Source organism: Haliotis rufescens, unplaced genomic scaffold (assembly GCF_023055435.1).
Source record: "Haliotis rufescens isolate VD_foot unplaced genomic scaffold, xgHalRufe1.0.p SCAF_4, whole genome shotgun sequence".
Classification (NCBI taxonomy): Eukaryota; Metazoa; Mollusca; class Gastropoda; order Lepetellida; family Haliotidae; genus Haliotis; species Haliotis rufescens.
Window position 1 is genome coordinate 55,123,520 of NW_025964112.1, and position 22,768 is coordinate 55,146,287.

General features: G+C 41.4%; 1 protein-coding gene across 1 annotated transcript; it reads right to left on the reverse strand.

The window, feature by feature from the left end:
* Positions 1–6,078: 6,078 nt before the first annotated feature.
* Positions 6,079–22,471, reverse strand: LOC124115849 (EGF-like domain-containing protein 2). Its single transcript, XM_046477002.2, has 11 exons — positions 22,350–22,471; positions 18,859–18,929; positions 18,291–18,425; positions 16,049–16,180; positions 15,564–15,784; positions 13,442–13,596; positions 12,762–12,904; positions 11,828–11,912; positions 9,164–9,344; positions 7,359–7,479; positions 6,079–6,627 (listed from the first exon to the last, which is right to left on the reverse strand). The coding sequence occupies exons 2-11, from the start codon at positions 18,905–18,907 to the stop codon at positions 6,458–6,460; spliced, it is 1,392 nt and encodes a 463-aa protein (XP_046332958.2). The 5' UTR covers positions 18,908–18,929; positions 22,350–22,471; the 3' UTR covers positions 6,079–6,457.
* Positions 22,472–22,768: the final 297 nt, after the last annotated feature.

A 22,768-nucleotide genomic window follows, 5' to 3' on the forward strand; every position in this document is an offset into this window, starting at 1 on the left:
GTTGATATGACGGGTAAAGTCATGCACGTCCTTTCTAATGCCCAAAACGTTCAGAAATAAGAAGGCTGGTCCATCAACTATGTAGACAAGCAGGTCCACTTTGACTGTATGTGACGCTGACACAGCAAGGCTTTTAAATAGTTGTTGGACAATGGTTTTATTAGGGGGTCTAATTAAGTATTATATGTGCATCCTGTTGTGAACAATTTCGATATATTTAATTGACTACTCACTGGGCACCAATGCAATCAAATAATTGCAATTTGTTCATTAATTTAAGGTCAAATGGACAGGGTCTTGTACGGGTCAGCTGCATATAAAGCTTGCCAATGAATCGTGGGTTTGAGGACGAGGTGAAACCATTGGTTTGATTGTGTGTTACAACTGTATTTTAATAGATTCTCACGAACTCTATACATAAGTGTGAGTACACTGAATAGCCCCTGCGTAATGCACGTGAAATATGGCTCCCTCGGACGTTCACACTTGCACCTCGATCTCTGGCGACTCGGCTTATGACATATGTGCCTCTGACTTGTGTCGATCACAATTATCAATCACTTAATGATACTTGTCCGTGTTGATTGGCCTGTTATAAGAAAATCACATTTTCGATAACAAAGTGCTCGTAAACAGAGTAAATACTAGTTTGGCTACAGTCAGTATTTAATTGTTGATTCCACAGATTAGTCACATAGTCGATAGTTTCCATATATGCGGAGTAATATTCCTGCAGCTCCATACTTTGGGGTCTAAATTTCACAACCTATGCGAATTCATTGTATGTGGAGATTTCAATGCCAGGACTGGAAATCAGGTAGATTATATAATAAATGATTATGTTGATTATGTTGATAATATATAACTTATCTCGTCCTCGACAATGTCTAGATAAAGGCATAAACAACTATGGCTTAATTTTTTTAGATATGTGTAAGATATAGTTAATGGAAGATTTAAATCAGATATCATTGGCAATTTGACTTATGTATCACATTCTGGATGCAGCGTTGTTGACTAGTTTATTATATCTACTGATATTTTCACAAATATAATAGATATGTCGGTTCTTCAGCAAACTGAGTCAGACCATTTCCCAACCCTATGTACTCTGAAGAACATCCTACCTGTCAGCCCAATAAGAGGCCTGAAACTACTCATTTGCTAATAAATCACATAGCTAGATACAGACTCCCTGAAGTTAAGGTCTTCGTATCAAAATTATTTATGCAGCACTGCGAGTAAGGAAACATTTAATGAATTTTCTATATTATTTGAACATAATGTTGATACTGTTGTAGGATAATTTTGTGATATTTTAATTCAATGTGGTAAAAATGCAGGATCATATGTTCCAGTAGCTACAAAGCACGATAAGCAACAACCGTCATGGTTTGATATAGAGTGTACTAATCTAATATGTAGACAATATAGTTTGCTGAACAAGTTTAGAACATATACATGTGATATATTTACACCTTTATCTCAATGCGAAATCTGAGTACAAGAAATGCTGTAAAACACGAAGAATATATACGATGCTAAACTGTGTGATGATATAAAGTTGGCAGCTAAACATGGAGAGTGTAAACGTTTCTGGAATTCATTAAAAAGGGCGATACGAGGTAATACATCTAGTTACTCCTTGTCACCAGATATCTGGTTCACTTATTTTAAAGATCTACTTAACCCCGCATTTAATAACTTGGAAGCCAAAACCTTTGATTGTTATGTTACCCAGTTCGTATAATTCCCATTCATGTGAAGACTGCAACGAGTTACCATTTACAGATGATCTATTATCAGGTGAAATATCAGGGAAAGAAATTGAATGTGCGTTACAAAATCTGAAAGCTGGTAAATCTGCTGATGGAATACCAGCTGAATTTGATAGATTATCAGGCAAAATTCTGATAGTCCGTAATTATTATCTTTTAGTTATCTCCTTTGTGTTGGTAAAAATATTATGGATTGCATGTCGTTGTGATTTCGCATGCCAGTAACGAAGAAAAACACAGTAATGATGGGTAAAACACAATCACAACTCAATCTCAACCATTTGTGTATTTCTCATCGTTTGCAGCGGATTAAAATATCTAAAGACACTAATACGTCTTTGTTCTCTCACGAACAAAAGGTTTTTCTTCTTGTGCGCGAAAACTGAACTCCTTGTAACATTCAAACACAGTACATTACTCTTATCTAGCACAGAAGTGTTTGAACTTTCAGTTATTCTTTAAAGATGGAATCTAAGCAAGTTGAGCCCCCCAAACTGTCACTTAATGCTGAATTTGATTCTAAACACTTGCGAAGCACTCGTTCTGAGCCTGGTTTGCCGAGACGGTCTAGCAGATCGACAAAGGGAATTCATCCCGAGAGATACGAGTTTAACACAGAAACACAAGACTTGAAGTATGCCAGGAGTGGTTATGCTGCTCGTTTGACGGCAATTATTAATACGGCAAGGTCTCAAATTACGAAAAAGCGGTTGAAACGAACATTATCAGCTGACATGCAATAAAATTGAAGCTGCGGTAAAAGCTCTGTATGATGCCCATAGGCAGTATTTGTCAGTGTTGCAAGGTGAAACAGAATGTCAGCAGGCAATGGATTGGTTTAAGGAAAGGCAGGAAATTTCAAATAAAGCACTGGAAGAAATTGGAGACATTTTAGTGAGCAAATCTGTTAAATCTCTGTCTGTGATAAGCCCACAAGGTGACAACAGATCAATTGAATTGTGTTGGTGAAAATGTTATGGAGAGGATTGCATGTCGTTATTTCACATGCCAGTCACGAAGAAAAACAAAGTAATGATGGGTAAAACACAATCACAACTCAATCTCAAAGCCCATCTGTGTATTTCTCGTCGTTTGCAGCGGATTAAAATATCTAAAGACACTAATACGTCTTTGTTCTCCTACGAACGCTGTTATATAACCAGAGAAGTTTATAAGTATGTTATATGATAAATCGCTTGTTAGGGCAGTTTGTAAACTCAGAGTGTCATTACACAATTTCAGTGTAAATTTCAGACGTAGATGTGAAAAATGGGACGTTGAAATGGGTATCTGTAAAAACTGCAAATTAGGTGAAATTGAGGATGAATTTCATGTTTTTTAAGTATATGTTAAGTATGAACATCTTAGAGAAAAGTATATTCCGGTGTTTAACAATAGGCATACAAACAAGATGTTAATGATCAGTCTTATAAAATCCAACATCTCATCTGTTATACGTTCATTAGCCATATTTTTGAAACATATATTCTCCGTCAGATAGTTTTTATATATCATGTGTATTATGTGACTTAACAAATGAACTTGTAAATGTCAACTGCCATGAGGCCTTAAATACCGAATAGAATATGTATCTATCCATAAATTGTACAACCATTTGAGGTACAATCGAACATGCTTTTAATACGACGATTTCAAATAGCGTCATACGACTGGTGCTCAAAGGTTGTTTATTGAAGTTTACATCATTTAAGGGCTTAATCAGTAATGTTTTTGCAACACATTTATGGTAGATATGTGAATACGCTCCCCTTTTCGCGAACACAGAATCGTACAATAGACTCTTCCTAATAGTTATGGAAAGGTGTTTCGCTTTAATTTTTTATGATTTTTCTATAACATAACACAAGATATTTTATTTCACTTACAGTTCTCAATCCCAAACACCTTACTACAGACCACACGCGGCAATAGTTTTGCATACATTGTGATCAACATGTAGAAACGTCATGACGGAATGCCAGGATCACCCTTTGCTGCATTTTTTTTATTTTAATCTGTTTATAATATATTATAATAATAATTTGCTTCTTTTTTTTTTAATCTGTTTATAATAAAATAAATAATAATAATAGGCCGTTTATATTGCGCATATTTCCACACCACTCAGAAGCACTTTCATTACCCCGGTCACTGGAACAGTGAGCACTCAAGAATCATTCTCTGCTCCCTGGGGAGTATACAACCTAAATTGCCTGTTAGGCGCTAAAAGGACCACACTGAAGAAGAACAACCATATTGCCATCTTTTCCTACCGGGTACCAATTCATTGCAGGGTGAACAGTGGCACATTGCCAAAGGAGACGCCACATGTGTTACATGTCCTTCAGTGGGGCAGGACCGAAGCCCAAGAAACTCTCAGAAACCAAGACCGCCTCCGTGGTCTAGTGGTAGAGCGTCCGCCCGGAGAGCGGAAGGTCCGGGGTACGATCCCCGACCGCGTTATACCAAAAGACGTTAAAAGATGGTACTTGTTGTTACCCTGTCTGGCGCTCGGCATTAAGGGGCTAAAACAAGGACTGGTCGGCTCGGAGTCAGTATACTGTGTCTGAGTGGGGTATTCATGTTAAACTGCGGCATGGTATCTCAGTGAGCTAGCACAATAAATCGGCATCAGTCCGGACTAGTACAAGCACACACACACACACACACACACACACACACACACACACACACACGTGCATGCACGTCGCTATATAAGTGCAATAATCTTGGACGCGAAGTCAAACCCCATTTCACCTTACCTCAGAAGCCAAGCTGCGGTCACTTTTACACTACGTGTCATATTGTGTAACTAAATGCTATGTGTCCCAGTGTGGAACGAAATGCTTTCTGTCACAATTTACTAAATAAAGTAACCCTTGAAGATCCGGGTTAAAATAGTGATAGTCTCAGGACTATCCGGGGTAGCATAGATCTTCAGCAACCCATGCTTGCCGTAAAAGGCGATTACGCTTGTCGTAAGGGGCGACTAGCGGGATCGGGTGGTCAAGCTCGCTGACTTGGTTGATGCATGTCATCGTATCCCAAATGCGTGGATCGATGCTCATGTTGTCAATCACTGGATTGTCAGATCCAGACTCGACTATTCACTGACTGCTGTCATATAGCTGGAATATTGCTGAGTGCGGCGTTAAACAACAAACAAACAAACGTGTCTCAGTGTTTCACTCAAAGCTGCGTGTCGCAATGTCGGACTAAATGCTACGTTTCACAATGAGTCACTAAATGCTAAACGTGTAACTAAATGTTACGTGTCACAATATGTTACTAAATACAACGTGACTCGTTGTGTCACTAAATGCTACGTGTCACAATGTTTACCTAAATGTTCGTGCGAAATCGTGCAACTATTGCCACAGGTGACAGTGTCTGTCGATATGCTCAGCCTGACCGGGCATCAAACCCCACACCGCTCTACCACTTAAACACGGAGGCGGCCAACAGTTGAAAGCCATTTGGATTTCTTCCCATTTTGGCAAATGTTTCAAAACGCATACTTCATGGTCCAGTGATTTGATATTTCCCTCAAACCTAAAAAGGCTCGTACATCGTCATTAACGGCAGAATGTTAATAGTTATATCTGAGTCTGAGTGAGTAAGTGAGTGAGTGACTGCGGTCATTAAGATCAAGTCCGTAGCCAACATCTGATATAAAAAGTGAGTGAATGGATGTGAGGATGGAATGTGAGTGAGTGAGTGAATGAGTGGGGTGAATGAGTGAGTGAGTGATGTTTCACCAACTGTGGTCATTAAGATCAGGCTGGTTTAGCCAACTTCGGATATAAGAAGTGAGTGAATGGATTGGAGGATGGAATGTGAGTGAGTGAGTGAATGAGTGGGGTGAGTGAGTGAGTGAGTGAGTGGGTGAGTGAGTGAGTGAGTGAGTGAGTGAGTGAGTGAGTGAGTGACAAAAACACCTTTGGTCAACCATGAGCCAGGAGCTGAAAACTGCAACCGACACTTAATGACCTTTTACACAGAAAGCATCATTGTTGCACCAGTCACGAATACCAGTCATGAATACCAGTCATGACTACCAGTCCTGAACTGCCGGGCAACAGAAGGTATGCTCCCATGTGACTAAAGTTGAAATATACAAGAAATGGTTATATACATGTACGTGACTGGATATCATAGCTTGGGACTATATGTTTGCAGTGTTTCGGCGACTGTTTTCAGCCTAGTAACGGATGGTAAAATTTGTAATGTATTATCCAGTTTTGAAGTGCATTTTTTCTGTTGCCCGGCACTTTTTCAAGGAGAATGAAAAAAACATCGCTCAATGCGTCAGATGTTTTATTACAAAAATATAAAACTATAAAGGATATAACATAAAGATGTACAGTTCTATACAGACATTATCTGGAGGAGGGGTACGTATCACAAGCTTAAGTCTCACATAACATTCAGTAAGCGAAAAGTAAAAATACAGGTCTGCTATAGTGAACCTTCATATGGCATGCTTTAGATTTTGAACATGAAGGACATTCTTTACCAAAATCTTTGCACTTACAAATATCATTAAACCCAACTATTTATGAATATGTTGTCATGAAGTACATATTAATTTGAGAAATGAGTGAGAAATAGCTAAGTGTTCTAAATTATATAAGAACGTTGCTGTATCGATATTTTGGGCCAAAAATCACCTCCATGTTTTAAGCATGGAGTTCCTGTTTCGACTCGGATCGGGTACGGCGGGACACGGAGCGGACGATCAGGACAAGGCAGAGGATGATAAGTGTGAAGATGACAATGCCCATAGCAACCATGGCAACGGTCGTCTGTCCATTTATCTGGCAGTCGTTGTTTGTCAGTCCAGTTTGACCTGAAAAGATAGAAGACATGCATGAGTTCTGTAGTTTGAGGAGGCGCAGTGCTGACGTTTGCGTTGACCCGGGTGGGCGTTAGAGGGTGGTGCTGACGTCCTTGTTGACCCGGATGGGCATTAGAGGGTGGTGCTGACATGGTGGAGGGTGGTGTTGACCCGGGTGGTTTTCGCCTAAATTGGGTGTAGGTGAGTTTCAGTTTACATTTTCCTGCAAAACTGTTGAAACAGCTATATTTTAACAGACACCATTAATATTTCCGTTCATTTGAAAAATTTCTACAAACGTTGTTAGCTCAATGGTTAAAGCATTAACTCGTCAGATGGAAGAAGCAGGTTTGATTCCCAACATGGGTACAATGTGTTAAACCCTGTCCAGGAGATGTATTGCTGTCAAAGTATTACTCAAATAAAGCTCACAATAATATTTCTTATCATGAGATATTGCTATTAGAGAAAATATTTTGTGTAGACAATGCACAGTATTCGTCACATCAAACTGTCATGCCTTTGTATTTATTTTAATGATTTTCATGGAAGTATTGATTATATATGCACCATATTTATTTCAGTGTTTTATATTTATGCTACTGCCCGGTGTCTGTATATAGTCCTATGGAATGTTTGTATGTTGGACAAATCCATTTGACCTTATAATGTCAATAAATATGTTGGTTATGTTAATTCAGAGGAACTCAGGTGAAGTTAAATGATTTCTGAATATAACATACCGTCTTGTCCCCCAGCCAGGGAGTCTCGCACAGTGATGAATCTAGTGATGACCTTCTCGTCATCACTGGCCTCTCGCTTCTTACGACCGAAACCGGATGCAGTAACTCCGTTACACGTTTCCTGAAACAGATGTTTTACATTTAAGGATTGACTGTGTATTTTGTTCGGTTCATTGAGGTATGAATCGAAAAACCGATGTGCAAACTGTATGAATCCGCGAAGTTTGCAAATCGGTTTTATCTACAATAGTTTAACCCAAAACAGTTGCATATATCAAAACAGACAAAAATGACGACATTGATAAACATTCCAGGTGTAAGAATATGTACAGTGGCGTGACATGAATCAGGTGATCGTTTAATTTATGCACATAACTTGACACGCCTACACATTCAGTAGCCAATCAACGGAGAGTGGGATTAAAACAATGTTCATTAGACCTGTCAATTAAGGCAAGAGGCGAAAAGAACTGCAACAGTCAGACTGTAACGAAACGGAAAAAATATGTCGACCGAGAGAAGGCGGCTGTTTCAAATAACATGGTCATTTACTGCTGATTCAAACATTACTTCCCTGATTACGGTAAAACACAGTTGGACAAATGCTAGTTAGAAATGAAACCCGAAGACATGAAAGTTGAACCGTGACGAGCGGGAAAAAAATAGGCGAGAGAGCCTGCACGTTTGCTGTTTCATTCGTTTTCGGCCTTCGGTTTCAAAGGGTTGTTTGGAAAATGAATATGCATGAAAGTCGCTAAATGTCCTGTGCATGACGATACACGTGAGCAGAAAGGGAATTCCCTCGACTGTAATATTGGGATTCCCCGACATTCCGCGGTAATAAAAGTAGTGCGCCGCGGTGGGCGTGGCTTAATTTTTTACATTCATTGGGAAATGAATGCAATAACACGTGACCAATTCAGCTAATCAGAATGCAGGAATTTGCATGAACACAACGAAAATTTAATTATTTATGTATGGACACAACGAAAATATTAGTCGAGCATATGTTAGTCCATCGCTTTGTTTGTTTACGTGTTGTTTAACACAGCACTCAGCAATACTCCAGCTATATGACGGCGGTATGTAAATAATCAAGTGTGAACCAGACAATCCAGTGATTTACATCATGAGCATTGATCCACGCAATTGGGATCGATGACATGCATCAACCAAGTCTGCGAGCCTGACCACCCGATACCGCTAGTCGCCCCTTACGACAAGCATAGTCGCCTTTTACGGCAAGCATGGGTTGCTGAAGACCTATTCTACCCCGGATCTTCACGGGTCCATCGCACATGGAGTATGTAATACATAATATATATGACAAGACAGATTAACTATGATCCCATGAAAGAAACTGGCGATTTATGAAATAATCGGGTAGGGAAATGTTTACGGTACAGTAAAACACCACAGGATAAATAAACGACGAGGGAACATTGTAGACGACAGGAATTAGAAGAAATCGTAAAATGGCAAGTTGAGGAATGTCTTGGTGTATGAATTCATATTTCTGGGGACTCGCGAAGATCCGGGGAAGAATAAGTCTTCTGCAACCCATGCTTGCCGTAAACTTTTAATCGTATCCTAATTGCGTGGATCGATACTCATGATGTTAATCACTGGATTGTCTGGTCCAGACTCGATTATTTACAGACCGCCGTCATATGGCCGGAATATTGCCGTGTGCGGTGTTGCACAAGAAACACATAAAACAAACCATGTTTCACAGACATCACACGTAATGTTTTGTGAAATCAAGTGACTTTTTAAAGATCTGTATCTCAGCAACCAATACTCACAGGGTCACAATCGGCATCATTTGCGGTGAGACACACTTTTACGGTGAACTTGAACCCGACTTGGTCATTACCGTCAAAGTGGAAGGCACGCAGTTTTAGAGTTATTTCCCTTTTATCTGCCCCCCCTGTGCCCCTGGTTGGGGCTTCAACGGCGATAGGGAAGGCAGCAGCGTCCATGCAACTGTTGAATACAACAGAATATCAAATGATATAGGAATACGTATTATAACTAAGAATTTATTTACACATTTTGCACACCGGTTTTTACCTTCAACATTTAAACACAAAATCATATAGAAGTTTGTTTCTTATAAATATATAAGTCCACAATAATAACTTCACAGATTGCTTAATTAATCGTTAACACAACAGACCGTAGACAACAATACGAGACAAGTGACATCGTGCAGCGCACTAATGCAATACAAGCCCCACCCACCTTACTATCAGTCAATCATGAAACAGTTTTCCACTAGTAGGCGTGGCCTACGTAAAAGGTGACTATGCTTGTCGTAAAAGGCGACTAACGGGATCGGGTGGTCAGGCTCGCTGACTTGGTTGATGCATGTCATCGATCCCAATTGTGGATCGATGCGCATGATATCAATCACTGGATTGTCTGGTCCAGACTCGATTATTTACACACCGCGGTCATATAGCTGGAGTATTGCTGAGTGCAGCGTTAAACAACAACAACAACAACTACACACTTTTCGGAATGGAAACATACATGACGTCGGTCTGTAAATAATCGAGTCTGGACCAGACAATCCAGTAATTAATATCATGAGCATCGATCCACGCAAACTGGGATCGATGACATGCATCAACTAAGTCAGCGAGCCTGACCACCCGATCCCGTTTGTCGCCTTTTACGACAAGCATGGGTTTTTGAAGACCTGTTCTATAACTGTCATGGAATCACTTGCAATGTATGTATGTACTTCGTCACGATATGGCTGAAATATTGGCGATGTGACGTTACATTTTAACTCACTCACTCACTATTTATGTACTATATGAACCTGGCTAGGGTATTCTAACTATATATAACTTCATATGTCACAGATATGAAATAGGATAACTTCATATGCAAGCTGATATTCTCGATGAATGTGGTAGAATCAGAATGAATAGTTGCCGAGTAAGCAGTCGTTCAGCTGAATCAGTAAACTGTAGTCGTAAAGGGAAGGGGGCATGGGTGGCTCAGTCGTCTAAGGCGCCGCGATTCGCTGTGCAGAGTTGCGTCCCTTGGGCACGCCAGAAACCTATGATTGTGGGTCCGAGTCCCGGTTCGCCCCGATTATGTTTCTAGGTTTGTCAGCACCATACCCGTGCTCGTGTGTTTTACCGAAGTGGTAAACGTCTGAGACTTGCATCACCTCGGGCTTTTTCCCACATTAAGCTGACACGCCGTGATATAACTGGAATACTGTTAAAAGCGGCGTTAAACCCAACTCACTCACTCGTAAAGGCAACGTAGACGTTAGTGAAACCTACGAGTGCGTATTGTGCTGACAAGCCAAGGTTCATAACCTGGGATACGAATCAACGATCAGCGTCTCCAGGGCGACTCGGCAAATCGGCCACACGTGCCCCACAAGTTGAATTAAAACAATATTACAGAGACACGGACTGTGTGGAATATACCTACGTGATAGATGAATTAGATAAAATAATATCAGAGACATATACGAGATTGAAATATCCACGTTGCAGCGGCATGTGATGAATTGAGCTATAATAACAGCGATGCATTCAAGATAGTCTATATACCCACCATTAGACTAACATTTAGTCTATGAAATCTTATATAACAAAATACCCTTCCCGAAGCTGATTCCATAAAAGAGCTAGCTTGAGGTGGCTAGACTTGCTTTTGTATACGTTTCTAGATTGTGTTTTTTTCATAAAATAAATACATTCCACAGTCGTGGTGCAGGACTGACCCACCATGGATAGACCTGGAAAGGGGATGTAATAAAATAAAATAGAGACATTTTTAAAGATTTTATCCTGTATAAATTTTGCAAAGAAATACATTTATTTTTCGTACATAATGTGCCAAACTCATTACATTACAGTAACCAAAGTTACGTGTTTACCCTAACAATTTCTTCCCCTGCTTCGCTTCGTGATATGAAATGACCCAGCACATGCCACCATCTGGAGGAACATGCATCCTTGAAGCAACGTTTCAGAAGATCTCGGCTGTATTTTAAAAAGTTAATAGATTGCGATCAATGTAACTACAGTGATGTATAATGGGGTTTAACGTCACGTGGAAGATTATTGCACAAACGTAGCGACGTACATGCACGTGTGTGTGTGTGTGTGTGTGTGTGTGTGTGTGTGTGTGTTTTGTGTGTTGCTCAATGAGAAAAAATACCACACGGACACAGTATGTCGGCTCCGAGCCGACCACAGCCTGGTTCCCTGGGTATGCTGCGCTGGCGCTACGCTCAGTCCTGGGGCGATCAGACCTTGTTTTAGCCCATTAATGCCGAGCACCAGACAGGGTAACACTTAGTACCATATTTTAAAGTCTTTTGGTACGACGCGGCCGGAAATAGAACTTCGGACCTTTCGGTCTCCAGATGAGCAATGTGTCATTACACTGATCAGCGGGCATGGTACACAATCACCCTACTTTCATATTCCTACCTGGCGGTGACAACATCAAGGGTCTTCAAACTGTCATCATCTGTGTTGTTAGCGACGGCCGTGACAATCCTCATCGACTCGTACTCTGTGCGAGGAAAATTAACGTGTAAGCATACCATTTGTTTGTTTGTTGTTTAATGCCGGACTCAACAACATTCCAGTTAAATGACGGCGGTCTGTAAATAATCGGGTCTGGACCAGACAATCCAGTGATTGACATCATGGCATCGATCCACACACATATGGGATAGGATGGCATGCATCAACCAAGTCAACGAGTCTGATCACCCTATCCCGTTAGTCGCCTATTACGACATGCACAGTTGCCTTTTACGGCAAGCATGGGTTACTGAAGACCTGTTCTACCCCGGATCTTCACGGGTCGCATACCATTCACTCGCTTGTACACCGCACATGTAATTATGAGAAAACAAAGATGTAACCTGACAGCCTTACCAAAGATCTTAGAGGATAATTCGTATTGATATCACAAGTAACAGTTATTAGGACAATAGGTAGTAATTCATGGATGTTACAGAACCGAACATATGCCCTTCAGAAGGAGGATTCAGAAAGGTTTTGTTTGTTTGTTTGTTGTTAACGCCGCACTCAGCAATACTCCAGTTATATGACGGCGGTCTGTTAATAATCGAGTCTGAACCAGACAATCAAGTAATTGACATCGTGAGCATCGATCCACGCAATTGGAGTATGATGACATGCATCATCCAAGTCAGCGAGCCTAACCACCCGATCCCGTTAGTCGCCGCTTACCACAAGCATAGTCGCCTTTTACGGCAGGCATGGGTTGCCGAAGACCTATTTTTTCTGCCGGATTCAAAGCTGTTCGAGAGAGTTACACATCTTATGCGGATATACGCACACATGCACAGCAACAATAAGAAAAACATCCACCCGAAACCAAATGTTTTACCTGTGGGTATCGTGAAGGTGAACACGATCTCAGAACCCACAACAATAGGCGTAGTTGAAACAACAGGTGTTCCTGCACTCGTCACCGTCAAGCCCACAGGCGAGAACTCTGTTTCGGTAGATTTGGGGTTCAGGTTGCCTGTCCTGTACAGAATATCCAATCAATATCTCATTACATGTTCATTCCGAGTACAAGTTTACGTTGACTGTAATAGGCAGCAAGGAAACTTTTTAATAGATGTTAGTGGTTGTGTTCCACCACAAAAAGTAACTTTATTATGCAACAAAAAACAACGTTAATAATTAATCGTCACGTTCAGCCTATGCATTTGATTCTTTGCTCATCGTTGATACATGCTACGTTTTATTCTGATTGTGTTTTCTGACACTGTTTAAACTTTAAAGATTATATTGTGTCATTCTATTGCAATCCGAAATATATCTTGACTGAATACTGTATTTCATTACAATTCGGGAACAATAAACAATTTTAGAAACGTAATCTCAATACGCAGGAACATAGTATTCTATTGTCATCGTCCTTGAACGTTATGACAAAGTTGCGTACTATGAGGGTTGTCATATAACAATGAAGGACCCACTTATCTGTTTGTGATATTGTTTGAGATTGAGTTATCGTTCGCATATCAATATCAACATTTGACGTGTGTGTAAACTCACAAAGATGCTGGGTCAAGCTTGACGATACCGCTGTATACCAGAGCTCCAGCATCGTTGAACACGCACTTTGCGGTGAAAAGATCGTCGATGTTGGTCAAAAAATCAGCCTCGTATTGGACAACGATAGTGCGGGTGTATTCAGTTTTACCTGCAGTCTGGATAACAGAATGTTAAGTTTAACCTGTGTGACTCGATAGCCCACATGTCAATAAATGACTTACATAGACATGAAAGCGTCATCTTTTCTTATTACCATTAGTAGTAGTAGTAGTAGTAGTAGTAGTAGTAGTTGTTGTTGTTTAGCGTCGGTTTGTTTTATTTGTTTGTTGTGCAACACCGCACACGGCAATATTCCGGCCATATGACAGCGGTCTGTAAATAATCGAGTCTGGACCGGACAATCCTGTGATTGACACCATGAGCATCGATCTACGCCTTAGGGATACGATGACATGCATCAACTAAGTCAGCGAGCCTGACAACCCGATCCCGTTATTCGCCTCTTACGACAAGCATGGATTGCTGAAGACACTGTTATTTACGGGTAAGTAGTAGTAGTAGTAGTAGTAGTGGGGTAAGTAGTAGTAGTAGTAGTAGTAGTAGTAGTAGTAGTAGTAGTGGTAGCAATATTCCAGCTATGTGACAGCGGTCTGTAAATAATCGAGCCTGGACCGCACATTCCAGTGATTGACACCATGAGCATCGATCTACGCCTTAGGGATACGATGACATGCATCAACTAAGTCAGCGAGCCTGACAACCCGATCCCGTTATTCGCCTCTTACGACAAGCATGGATTGCTGAAGACACTGTTATTTACGGGTAAGTAGTAGTAGTAGTAGTAGTAGTAGTAGTAGTAGTAGCAATATTCCAGCTATGTGACAGCGGTCTGTAAATAATCGAGCCTGGACCGCACATTCCAGTGATTGACACCATGAGCATCGATCTACGCCTTAGGGATACGATGACATGCATCAACTAAGTCAGCGAGCCTGACAACCCGATCCCGTTATTCGCCTCTTACGACAAGCATGGATTGCTGAAGACACTGTTATTTACGGGTAAGTAGTAGTAGTAGTAGTAGTAGTAGTAGTAGTAGTAGTAGCAATATTCCAGCTATGTGACAGCGGTCTGTAAATAATCGAGCCTGGACCGCACATTCCAGTGATTGACACCATGAGCATCGATCTACGCCTTAGGGATACGATGACATGCATCAACTAAGTCAGCGAGCCTGACAACCCGATCCCGTTATTCGCCTCTTACGACAAGCATGGATTGCTGAAGACACTGTTATTTACGGGTAAGTAGTAGTAGTAGTAGTAGTAGTAGTAGTAGTAGCAATATTCCAGCTATGTGACAGCGGTCTGTAAATAATCGAGCCTGGACCGCACATTCCAGTGATTGACACCATGAGCATCGATCTACGCCTTAGGGATACGATGACATGCATCAACTAAGTCAGCGAGCCTGACAACCCGATCCCGTTATTCGCCTCTTACGACAAGCATGGATTGCTGAAGACACTGTTATTTACGGGTAAGTAGTAGTAGTAGTAGTAGTAGTAGTAGTAGTAGTAGTAGTAGTAGCAATATTCCAGCTATGTGACAGCGGTCTGTAAATAATCGAGCCTGGACCGCACATTCCAGTGATTGACACCATGAGCATCGATCTACGCCTTAGGGATACGATGACATGCATCAACTAAGTCAGCGAGCCTGACAACCCGATCCCGTTATTCGCCTCTTACGACAAGCATGGATTGCTGAAGACACTGTTATTTACGGGTAAGTAGTAGTAGTAGTAGTAGTAATAAGTAGTAGTAGTAGTAGTAGTAGTAGTAGTAGTAGTAGTAGTAGTAGCAATATTCCAGCTATGTGACAGCGGTCTGTAAATAATCGAGCCTGGACCGCACATTCCAGTGATTGACACCATGAGCATCGATCTACGCCTTAGGGATACGATGACATGCATCAACTAAGTCAGCGAGCCTGACAACCCGATCCCGTTATTCGCCTCTTACGACAAGCATGGATTGCTGAAGACATAGTGTTATTTACGGGTAAGTAGTAGTAGTAGTAGTAGTAGTAGTAGTAATAGTAGTATAATCCGTACTACGTACGTTCACGGCTACTATGTCTCCACAGCTAGTGCCAGTGTTGGCCAAGTCAAGTGCGTATCCAAGCCACTCGTCCGGGATACTGTCTCCAGGAGTAGCGGCGGGGACGACTGCCAGATTACAGGTGGACTCAGCGCGTTTCCCTTCGATGTAGGCATGACCAGTGAATGTCCCTGCTGGATTCACTCCTATCACCATTTTCCCCGTTTCACACGCCACGGCCACTGAAAGATTGATACCATCCGTTCATAACACTTTCTTCTTTAGAACGCCGATACTGATTAAAGCCACGAAACCGATCATCGTCCCAATACAGTTTTGTCCTAACGTCTGTACCTTCACGCAATAAATAATATGTGTCTTAATGGAGGCGCAGATGTTATGTTATTCAGATAATATTTTCAGTTGTTATATACTTGATTTTGAAAACGAACGTCTTTTTGAATGTAATATATTTCCGATGTCCACTCTTTCAAAGCGTCACTTACATCGATTCAGGCCACAGAATTCTCCGTACGTGTCTTCATCACAGTAGCAGGTTGCTGTTCCCCCAACGTCGTAGCAGGTTCCCTCTGTACTGCACGGATCGGCAGAAGCACAAGCGCCGGCTCCTACCGATGCTAAAAGAAAGTACGTTGCACATTAATATCCACAATCATAGCTGAAAAGGTTTATTGCTGGGTCTCTAGGATTACCTGTTTCCCCTCTGTGTTGTATGATAAATACACTTTAAGACTTTCTGTGGGTGTTCAGTGGAGACGCGATTCTTTGTCCAGAGATATGTCCCGTAGCAGTAGAGGGACCCAGGCAGTAAATACGCTGGTATTTGTATTTCTTGCGAAATACAATTCGTCTGGCATGAAACAAGTTAAGTTCTCTTTCAGTGATTTACACAACTTGTAAAGGATATGTTTGATTGACTCTCTACAATTCATCTCATTTAACCAACTTCCAAACAAAGATGTTAAGTTTCAATCATGGAACTTAAATTACAGTTTTGAGTTTAAAAGTAAACTACGAGTATAGCGAACTCAAAGGGACAACTAATTTTGGTTCGTTATAACCGTAGTTCGTTATAAGCATATACAGTTTATGTACAGCAAATGGTTGGGGGAAATAAGTTCTTTATATCCGCCAGTTCGTTATAACGTGTTCGTTATAAACGAAGTATACTGTTTATTTGACAAGGATTGTCGATAAGCATCTCTGTTACATATGGAGCTGTGTACTATTCTGCAATATCCTCGTTGTTAGCTTAACCTCGAATTTTAAGGGTTTGCACATAAGTGTGTGCGTGCATACGTGTTTGTCTGTTGTTTAACGCCTCATCCATCCTTACTTGAGCTTTATGACGTCGGCCTGTTGATAATCGAGTCTGGACCTGACGAGCCAGTGATCGATATTGTTAACCGCGGTCCACGCAAATGAGGTATGTAGACATGCAATCAACCAAGTTACCTAGCCTGACCACCTGACTAATTACGACTGGCAACGGTTGCTGGAGACCTATTCTTGCCACTAAAGCCCCGTGAAGATTCCGAGGTGGAATAGGTCTTCAGCAACCCATGCTTGCCGTAAAAGGTGACTATGCTTGTCGTAAAAGGCGACTAACGAGGTCATGTGGTCAGGCTCGCTGACTTGGTTGATACATGTCATCGATTGCGTGGATCGATGCTCATTATATTAATCACTGGATTGTCTGGTCCAGACTCGATTATTTACAGACTGCCGTCATATAGCATATATTGCTGAGTGCGGCGTTAAACAACGAAAACCAACCAATCAACTTGCCACTAAAATTAAAAGGAACTGTGCTTCACAAAAAGTTCAATAAGAATATAATATTATTTAATCTAAAATTAAAGAATGAAGATGATCTGTCTCCTGTTACCGTGTGTGGGTTTTGTCAATAAATTTGTTAGGATAAACTCAGACATCACTGTTGCACTATCACATTGTACATAATTATGTAACGTAGATGTGAATGTAAATTTTTGATATAAGTGAGGAAAGATGAGGTGAAATGGGGTTTAACGTCGCGTCCAAGATTATTGCACTTATATGTACTAGTCCGGACTGATGCCGATTTATAGTGCTGGCCCACTGAGATACCATGCCGCAGTTTAACATTTAACATGAATACCCCACTGAGACACAGTATACTGACTCCGAGCCGACCAGTTCTTGTTTTAGCCCCTTAATGCCGAGCGCCAGACAGGGTAACAACAAGTACCATCTTTTAACGTCATTTGGTATGACGCAGCCGGGGATCGAACCCCGGACCTTCCGCTCTCCGGCGGACACTCTACCACTAGACCACGGAGGCGGTCTTCTTTATATAAGTCTTCATCCGGACTATTTCACTATCCATTTCAGACAAAAGTACAATTCGGAGCAATGGCATTTCTCTGTATAAAGATAGGGCACGGGTGGTCTGAGGCGCCGGAATTCGCTGTGCAGAGTTGCGTCCACGGGGCACGCTAGAAACCTATGATTGCGGGTTCGAATCCCTGTTCGCCCCGAATATGTTTCAAGGTTTGTCAGCACCATACCCATGCTCATGGGTTTCGCCGGAATGGTAATCGTCTGAGACCTGCATCACTTCGGGCTGTCCTTCAAGATTAGGCTGACACGCCGTTAAACCGAACTCACTCACTCACTGTACAACATTTACACATACGGAAGTAAGCGCAGACCACTTAAAAGAACAGTTCACAGATGAGAACTTACCTGTTACTAGACTACAGTCGTGTCCCTGCGATGGGTCTGCTGCGGAAGTGCAGTCACAAACTGAGGCGGCGTAGGAACAGGTTGTCGGTGATGTGCATGCCTGCGATGTCCGGCGACAATCAAATGAGGCAGCCGCTAGAAATTGGAATTCAGGTTAGTAACATGCACTCACACAAAAGATAGGACATATATTTGTCAATGAAAATGAAACTTTTTATGAAAAATTTTATGAAAAGTTTTCACATAAATGCGGGGCGGTCGGGTAGCCTTGTGGTTAAAGCGTTCGCTCGTCACACCGAAGACCCAGGTTTGATTGCCGACATGGGTACAATGTGTGAAGCCCATTTCTGGTGTCGCCCGCCGTGATATCGCTGGAGTATTGCTAAAAGCGGCGTAAAACCATACTCACTCACTCCCATAAATGCTTCTGTATTCAAAGCACTGTTTTTGGAACGTAGTGTTCAGAAGTAACTTTCATTTTCATACATTAATTATTAATTCAATAACATTATATGACTTCATTATTACGGATAGAGGTAGAAAGTGAAAAGGGAATGTCATAACCTACCTAGATGAGCCAGCAAAGCCACAACACAAACGGTCACAGTCCTCATCATGTACGTCTCGTGGAATGATCACCTGGGGGAACAGCGTTAAATATTCTGTACATGTACGATCCCATTAAGACAATGGTTCATAGCGTATCCTCAATCTTATAAAAGGTTATTAATGATGAAATACATAACTTTAGCCTGTCTATCCACGTAACTGATAGATTGATAACGTTAACAGTCAATCACTTACAAGTACAACAATGTACATATTACCCAGAGACGCGAGGGACGGAAAGAGACACAGAGACAGTGTGTGAAGGAGAAAGATGAATAGAGGCAGAAACAGTGAGGAAGAAAGAAAGTAAAATGAGAGAGTGGGAGAGGCAGGTGAGAGAGAGTGAAATGCACGAGAGAGGGAGAGAGACATACAGAGAGTGTTGCTGGAGAGAAACAGAGATAGGGGCAGAAGAGTGAGAGAGAGGAGAAAGAAAAGAGAGGGAGATGAAAGCCTTAGGTAAGAGAGAGAGAGAGAGGGAGAGAGACCCGAGGAGAGAGACACAGAGAGAGTGTGTGAGAGGGAGAGAGAGGGCGAGAGAGAAAGGGTGAGGGGAAGAGAGAGTGAGTGTGAGAGAGAGAGAGGGAGAGAGAGTGTGTGTGTGAGAGAGAGGAGGACGGAAGGCAGAAAGAGGAAGAGTTAGAAGAAGGAAAGACAATAAAGAGGGTATTAGTCAGAGAGTCAGGGCCGCACTCCTACACTATCATAATGTATGTTTTTACGTCATGGGATGAATGATGGATAAAAAATCCTAGCTTTCTATATGAAACAACCTTTCAGATACTATTGTGACCTCTAACGTAGTTCGACTTGTAGGGTAGCTTACTCATGCAAACGTTCTTTGTCCTTCGTTGTTTAGAAGTGTAGGCAATAACGGAAAGCCATCAAATCATCTTTTATTATAATTCACGGTAGATAACCTTCTGATAGCACGGGTGATCGCTAAAGGGGGGCCGTATTAACCCTATTTGTTTGCGTGACCTGCAATGAACCATGTTTTGTCCAAAACATACGATAGTGAATACCGACATACTTACAGGCCCTGCGCACATACCAACACAAGACACAAACATAAGCCCCAAATACAAAATGACTTGAAAAGCTTAACATACAATACTGCCATATTAGTTAAAGCAGGAAACATGGCTATTAAATTACATAGAATGCCTTTCATCAATACTTGACACATCGGAGATGCTGTGAGGGAGCCAGTTTAGGTATTAGTGTCAAAACACACAAATAGTACTTATCGATGCAAGAATCACGAAGAGCAGTGATCCAGCTGATGGCAAGCGTCGTAATCGCCATTGATCAAATCTGGAAACTGTTCTATGATATGATTGCCCGAGACTACAATGAACAGACTATTCAGTACAGACCGAGGCTACAATGTACAGTAAGTGATACTGGTACAGACGACTACCTTGTATAACACACTCCATGGGTTTCACATTCCCCATGTTATATCCGAAGATCTTTCTTAACAATAGCGTTCCCGTGAAAGTATTATGCGGTTTGTTACAGTCATGCATGAAACATCACCCACTCACTCACTCACTCACATTCCACCCTCCCATTCATTCACTCACTTCTTATATCCGAAGTTGGCTACGGACTTGATCTTAATGACCGCAGTTGGTGAAACATCACTCACTCACTCTCACACACTCCAAACAACCACCCACCCACTCACTCACTCTCACTCCAAACAACCACCCACTCACTCACTCACTCACTCACTCACAAAGTTGTATCCAAAGTTAGCTGCGGACTTAGTTCAATTTGACGCAGATGGTAAAACACATCATGTTGGACTTTGGATCAATTGCTTTGAGGTCTTACTATATTTACTGACCATGGACCTTTTATAGAAGAAGTCAGTGAATCACCTACAACTCATTTAAAAGCGGGGCGGTCGGGTTTCGCTCGTCACGCTGAAGACCCGGGTTCGATTCCCGACATGGGTACAATGTGTGAAGCCCATTCCTGGCGTCCCCCGCCGTGGGATTTCTGGAATATTGCTAAAAGCGGCGTAAAACCATACTCACTCACTCACTCATTTAAAAGCCATTTAAATTGTCACCCTCGTCTTGTCTTACCACCACATCTAATTCTAAACGGCCAGGACCCCATTTCACAAAGCAATCATAGTGCCAAGACTGTCGTAACCCAATTTCAAAGAATGGGAGTTACTATCCCCTTAGCGCTAAGATAGCTTTGTGAGAGGGGGTCCCTGGGTGCCGTGTTACTACGCCATCTTAGCGCTAAGGTGATCGTAACTCCCATACGTTAAAATAGACATACGACAGTCGTAGTGCGAAGGTTGTTTAGTAGAACGGCACCCAGGTCCCCGTGACACAAAGCTATAGTAGCACTTCAGCCATTGTGACAATATGTTAAAGTATGGAAGTAACAATCGTCTCAGCACTACCATCACTTTGTGAAACGGGACCCTGGCGACCACGAAAAAATTTCTTGTCCGTAGTTCGAGACAAGCAAAGTAACGATAGTAAGCTATACGGCTGCTGATGCTTTGACCGTAAGTAACATCTTGGTCCACCCTTTAGCCATTAATTCAGGTCGAGGTTCACCCTAACTTATAACCGACAAAAGTGAGGTTGAAAAGAAATGTGTCACACAGCCCCTACCCCTCACCGAAACGTTTACGTTGATCAGCCTGATTAAGATGGATATTTCCATGTATAATCTGTTAAACTGATATGGTTGGAATTACAAATGGACTTTTGGAAGATATTTCTTGTGATTATGGGAATGGTTTTACTTACTTGGATATTATGCACAATTTAATCAATAATGAACATTATAACGACCGATATACCGCCCTTGTTTTTATATTAATTATTAGTCAAGGCATAAGTGGCAACGCCTTCACAAATGTTTCTCTCAAGTAAGTATTATATTAAGTGAGCAATGTATCGCCATTTGTTACAGTAATATTTCAAGCACTTTAATTGGTAGGAAAGCCAAAACTGATTATGTCATAGACTTTCCATCCTTCCAAACAAATGAGGATTGATGCGGAGCTAGAAAAACAAAATCCATAACCAAATGGAACCTGGGATTCGAACCCAGGATCAGCGGAATCGTACAGTTTCGGGACACTAACCAAACACGGGCAGCACCAAACAGCACTTACCACAGTAGTATATTATTGATAAGATAACATTTAATGCAATTTGAAACAAATAAAAGTTTATAAGGGTTGTTAAAAATGAACATGATTTGAAAAGCCAATCGGTTAAACAATTATGACTTTTTTAGATTCAGACGATGTATTACGTACGAGAAGCATCGATAACGCTTTCACATTGATGACGGTCGCTTTGCACAACATGTCCTCAATGATGACAAGTGATACTTTGTCACTGAAGTAATCAGACAAAAGTGTTTAAGTTGAAATACTTTTTCGAAAAATAAGGAATTTCCTACCTTTGGCTCTCGATATGTTCAAGTAAAATAACTTGAGAAGCTGTCGAAATTCTTGGATGCTGTTGTACTTTGTGTGGACTGCAAGACCTTTTATACACCTGGTTTCGAAATGCCGATTGTCATGTTGATAACCTAGTTATTGTCTGAGTATTCATCTAGGTCGTAGAAACTGAGCCATTAATAAAGTGGCCAATAGAAGAACGGGTACGTCGCACCACGTGGGCCATGACGTCGGCCGAGGACCGCCCACAAGCATGCCCATCTCAGAATGGTTGGTTTATATATAGAGCCTATATAACCTTAGGCGTCATGTAAACCCTTGGACATAGTGCTAGATTATCTAACATCGTGTAGACATACTAACACACTACACAACATAATTCTACTATTTGTGGTAAAAGATTGTCACATTTGTGTCC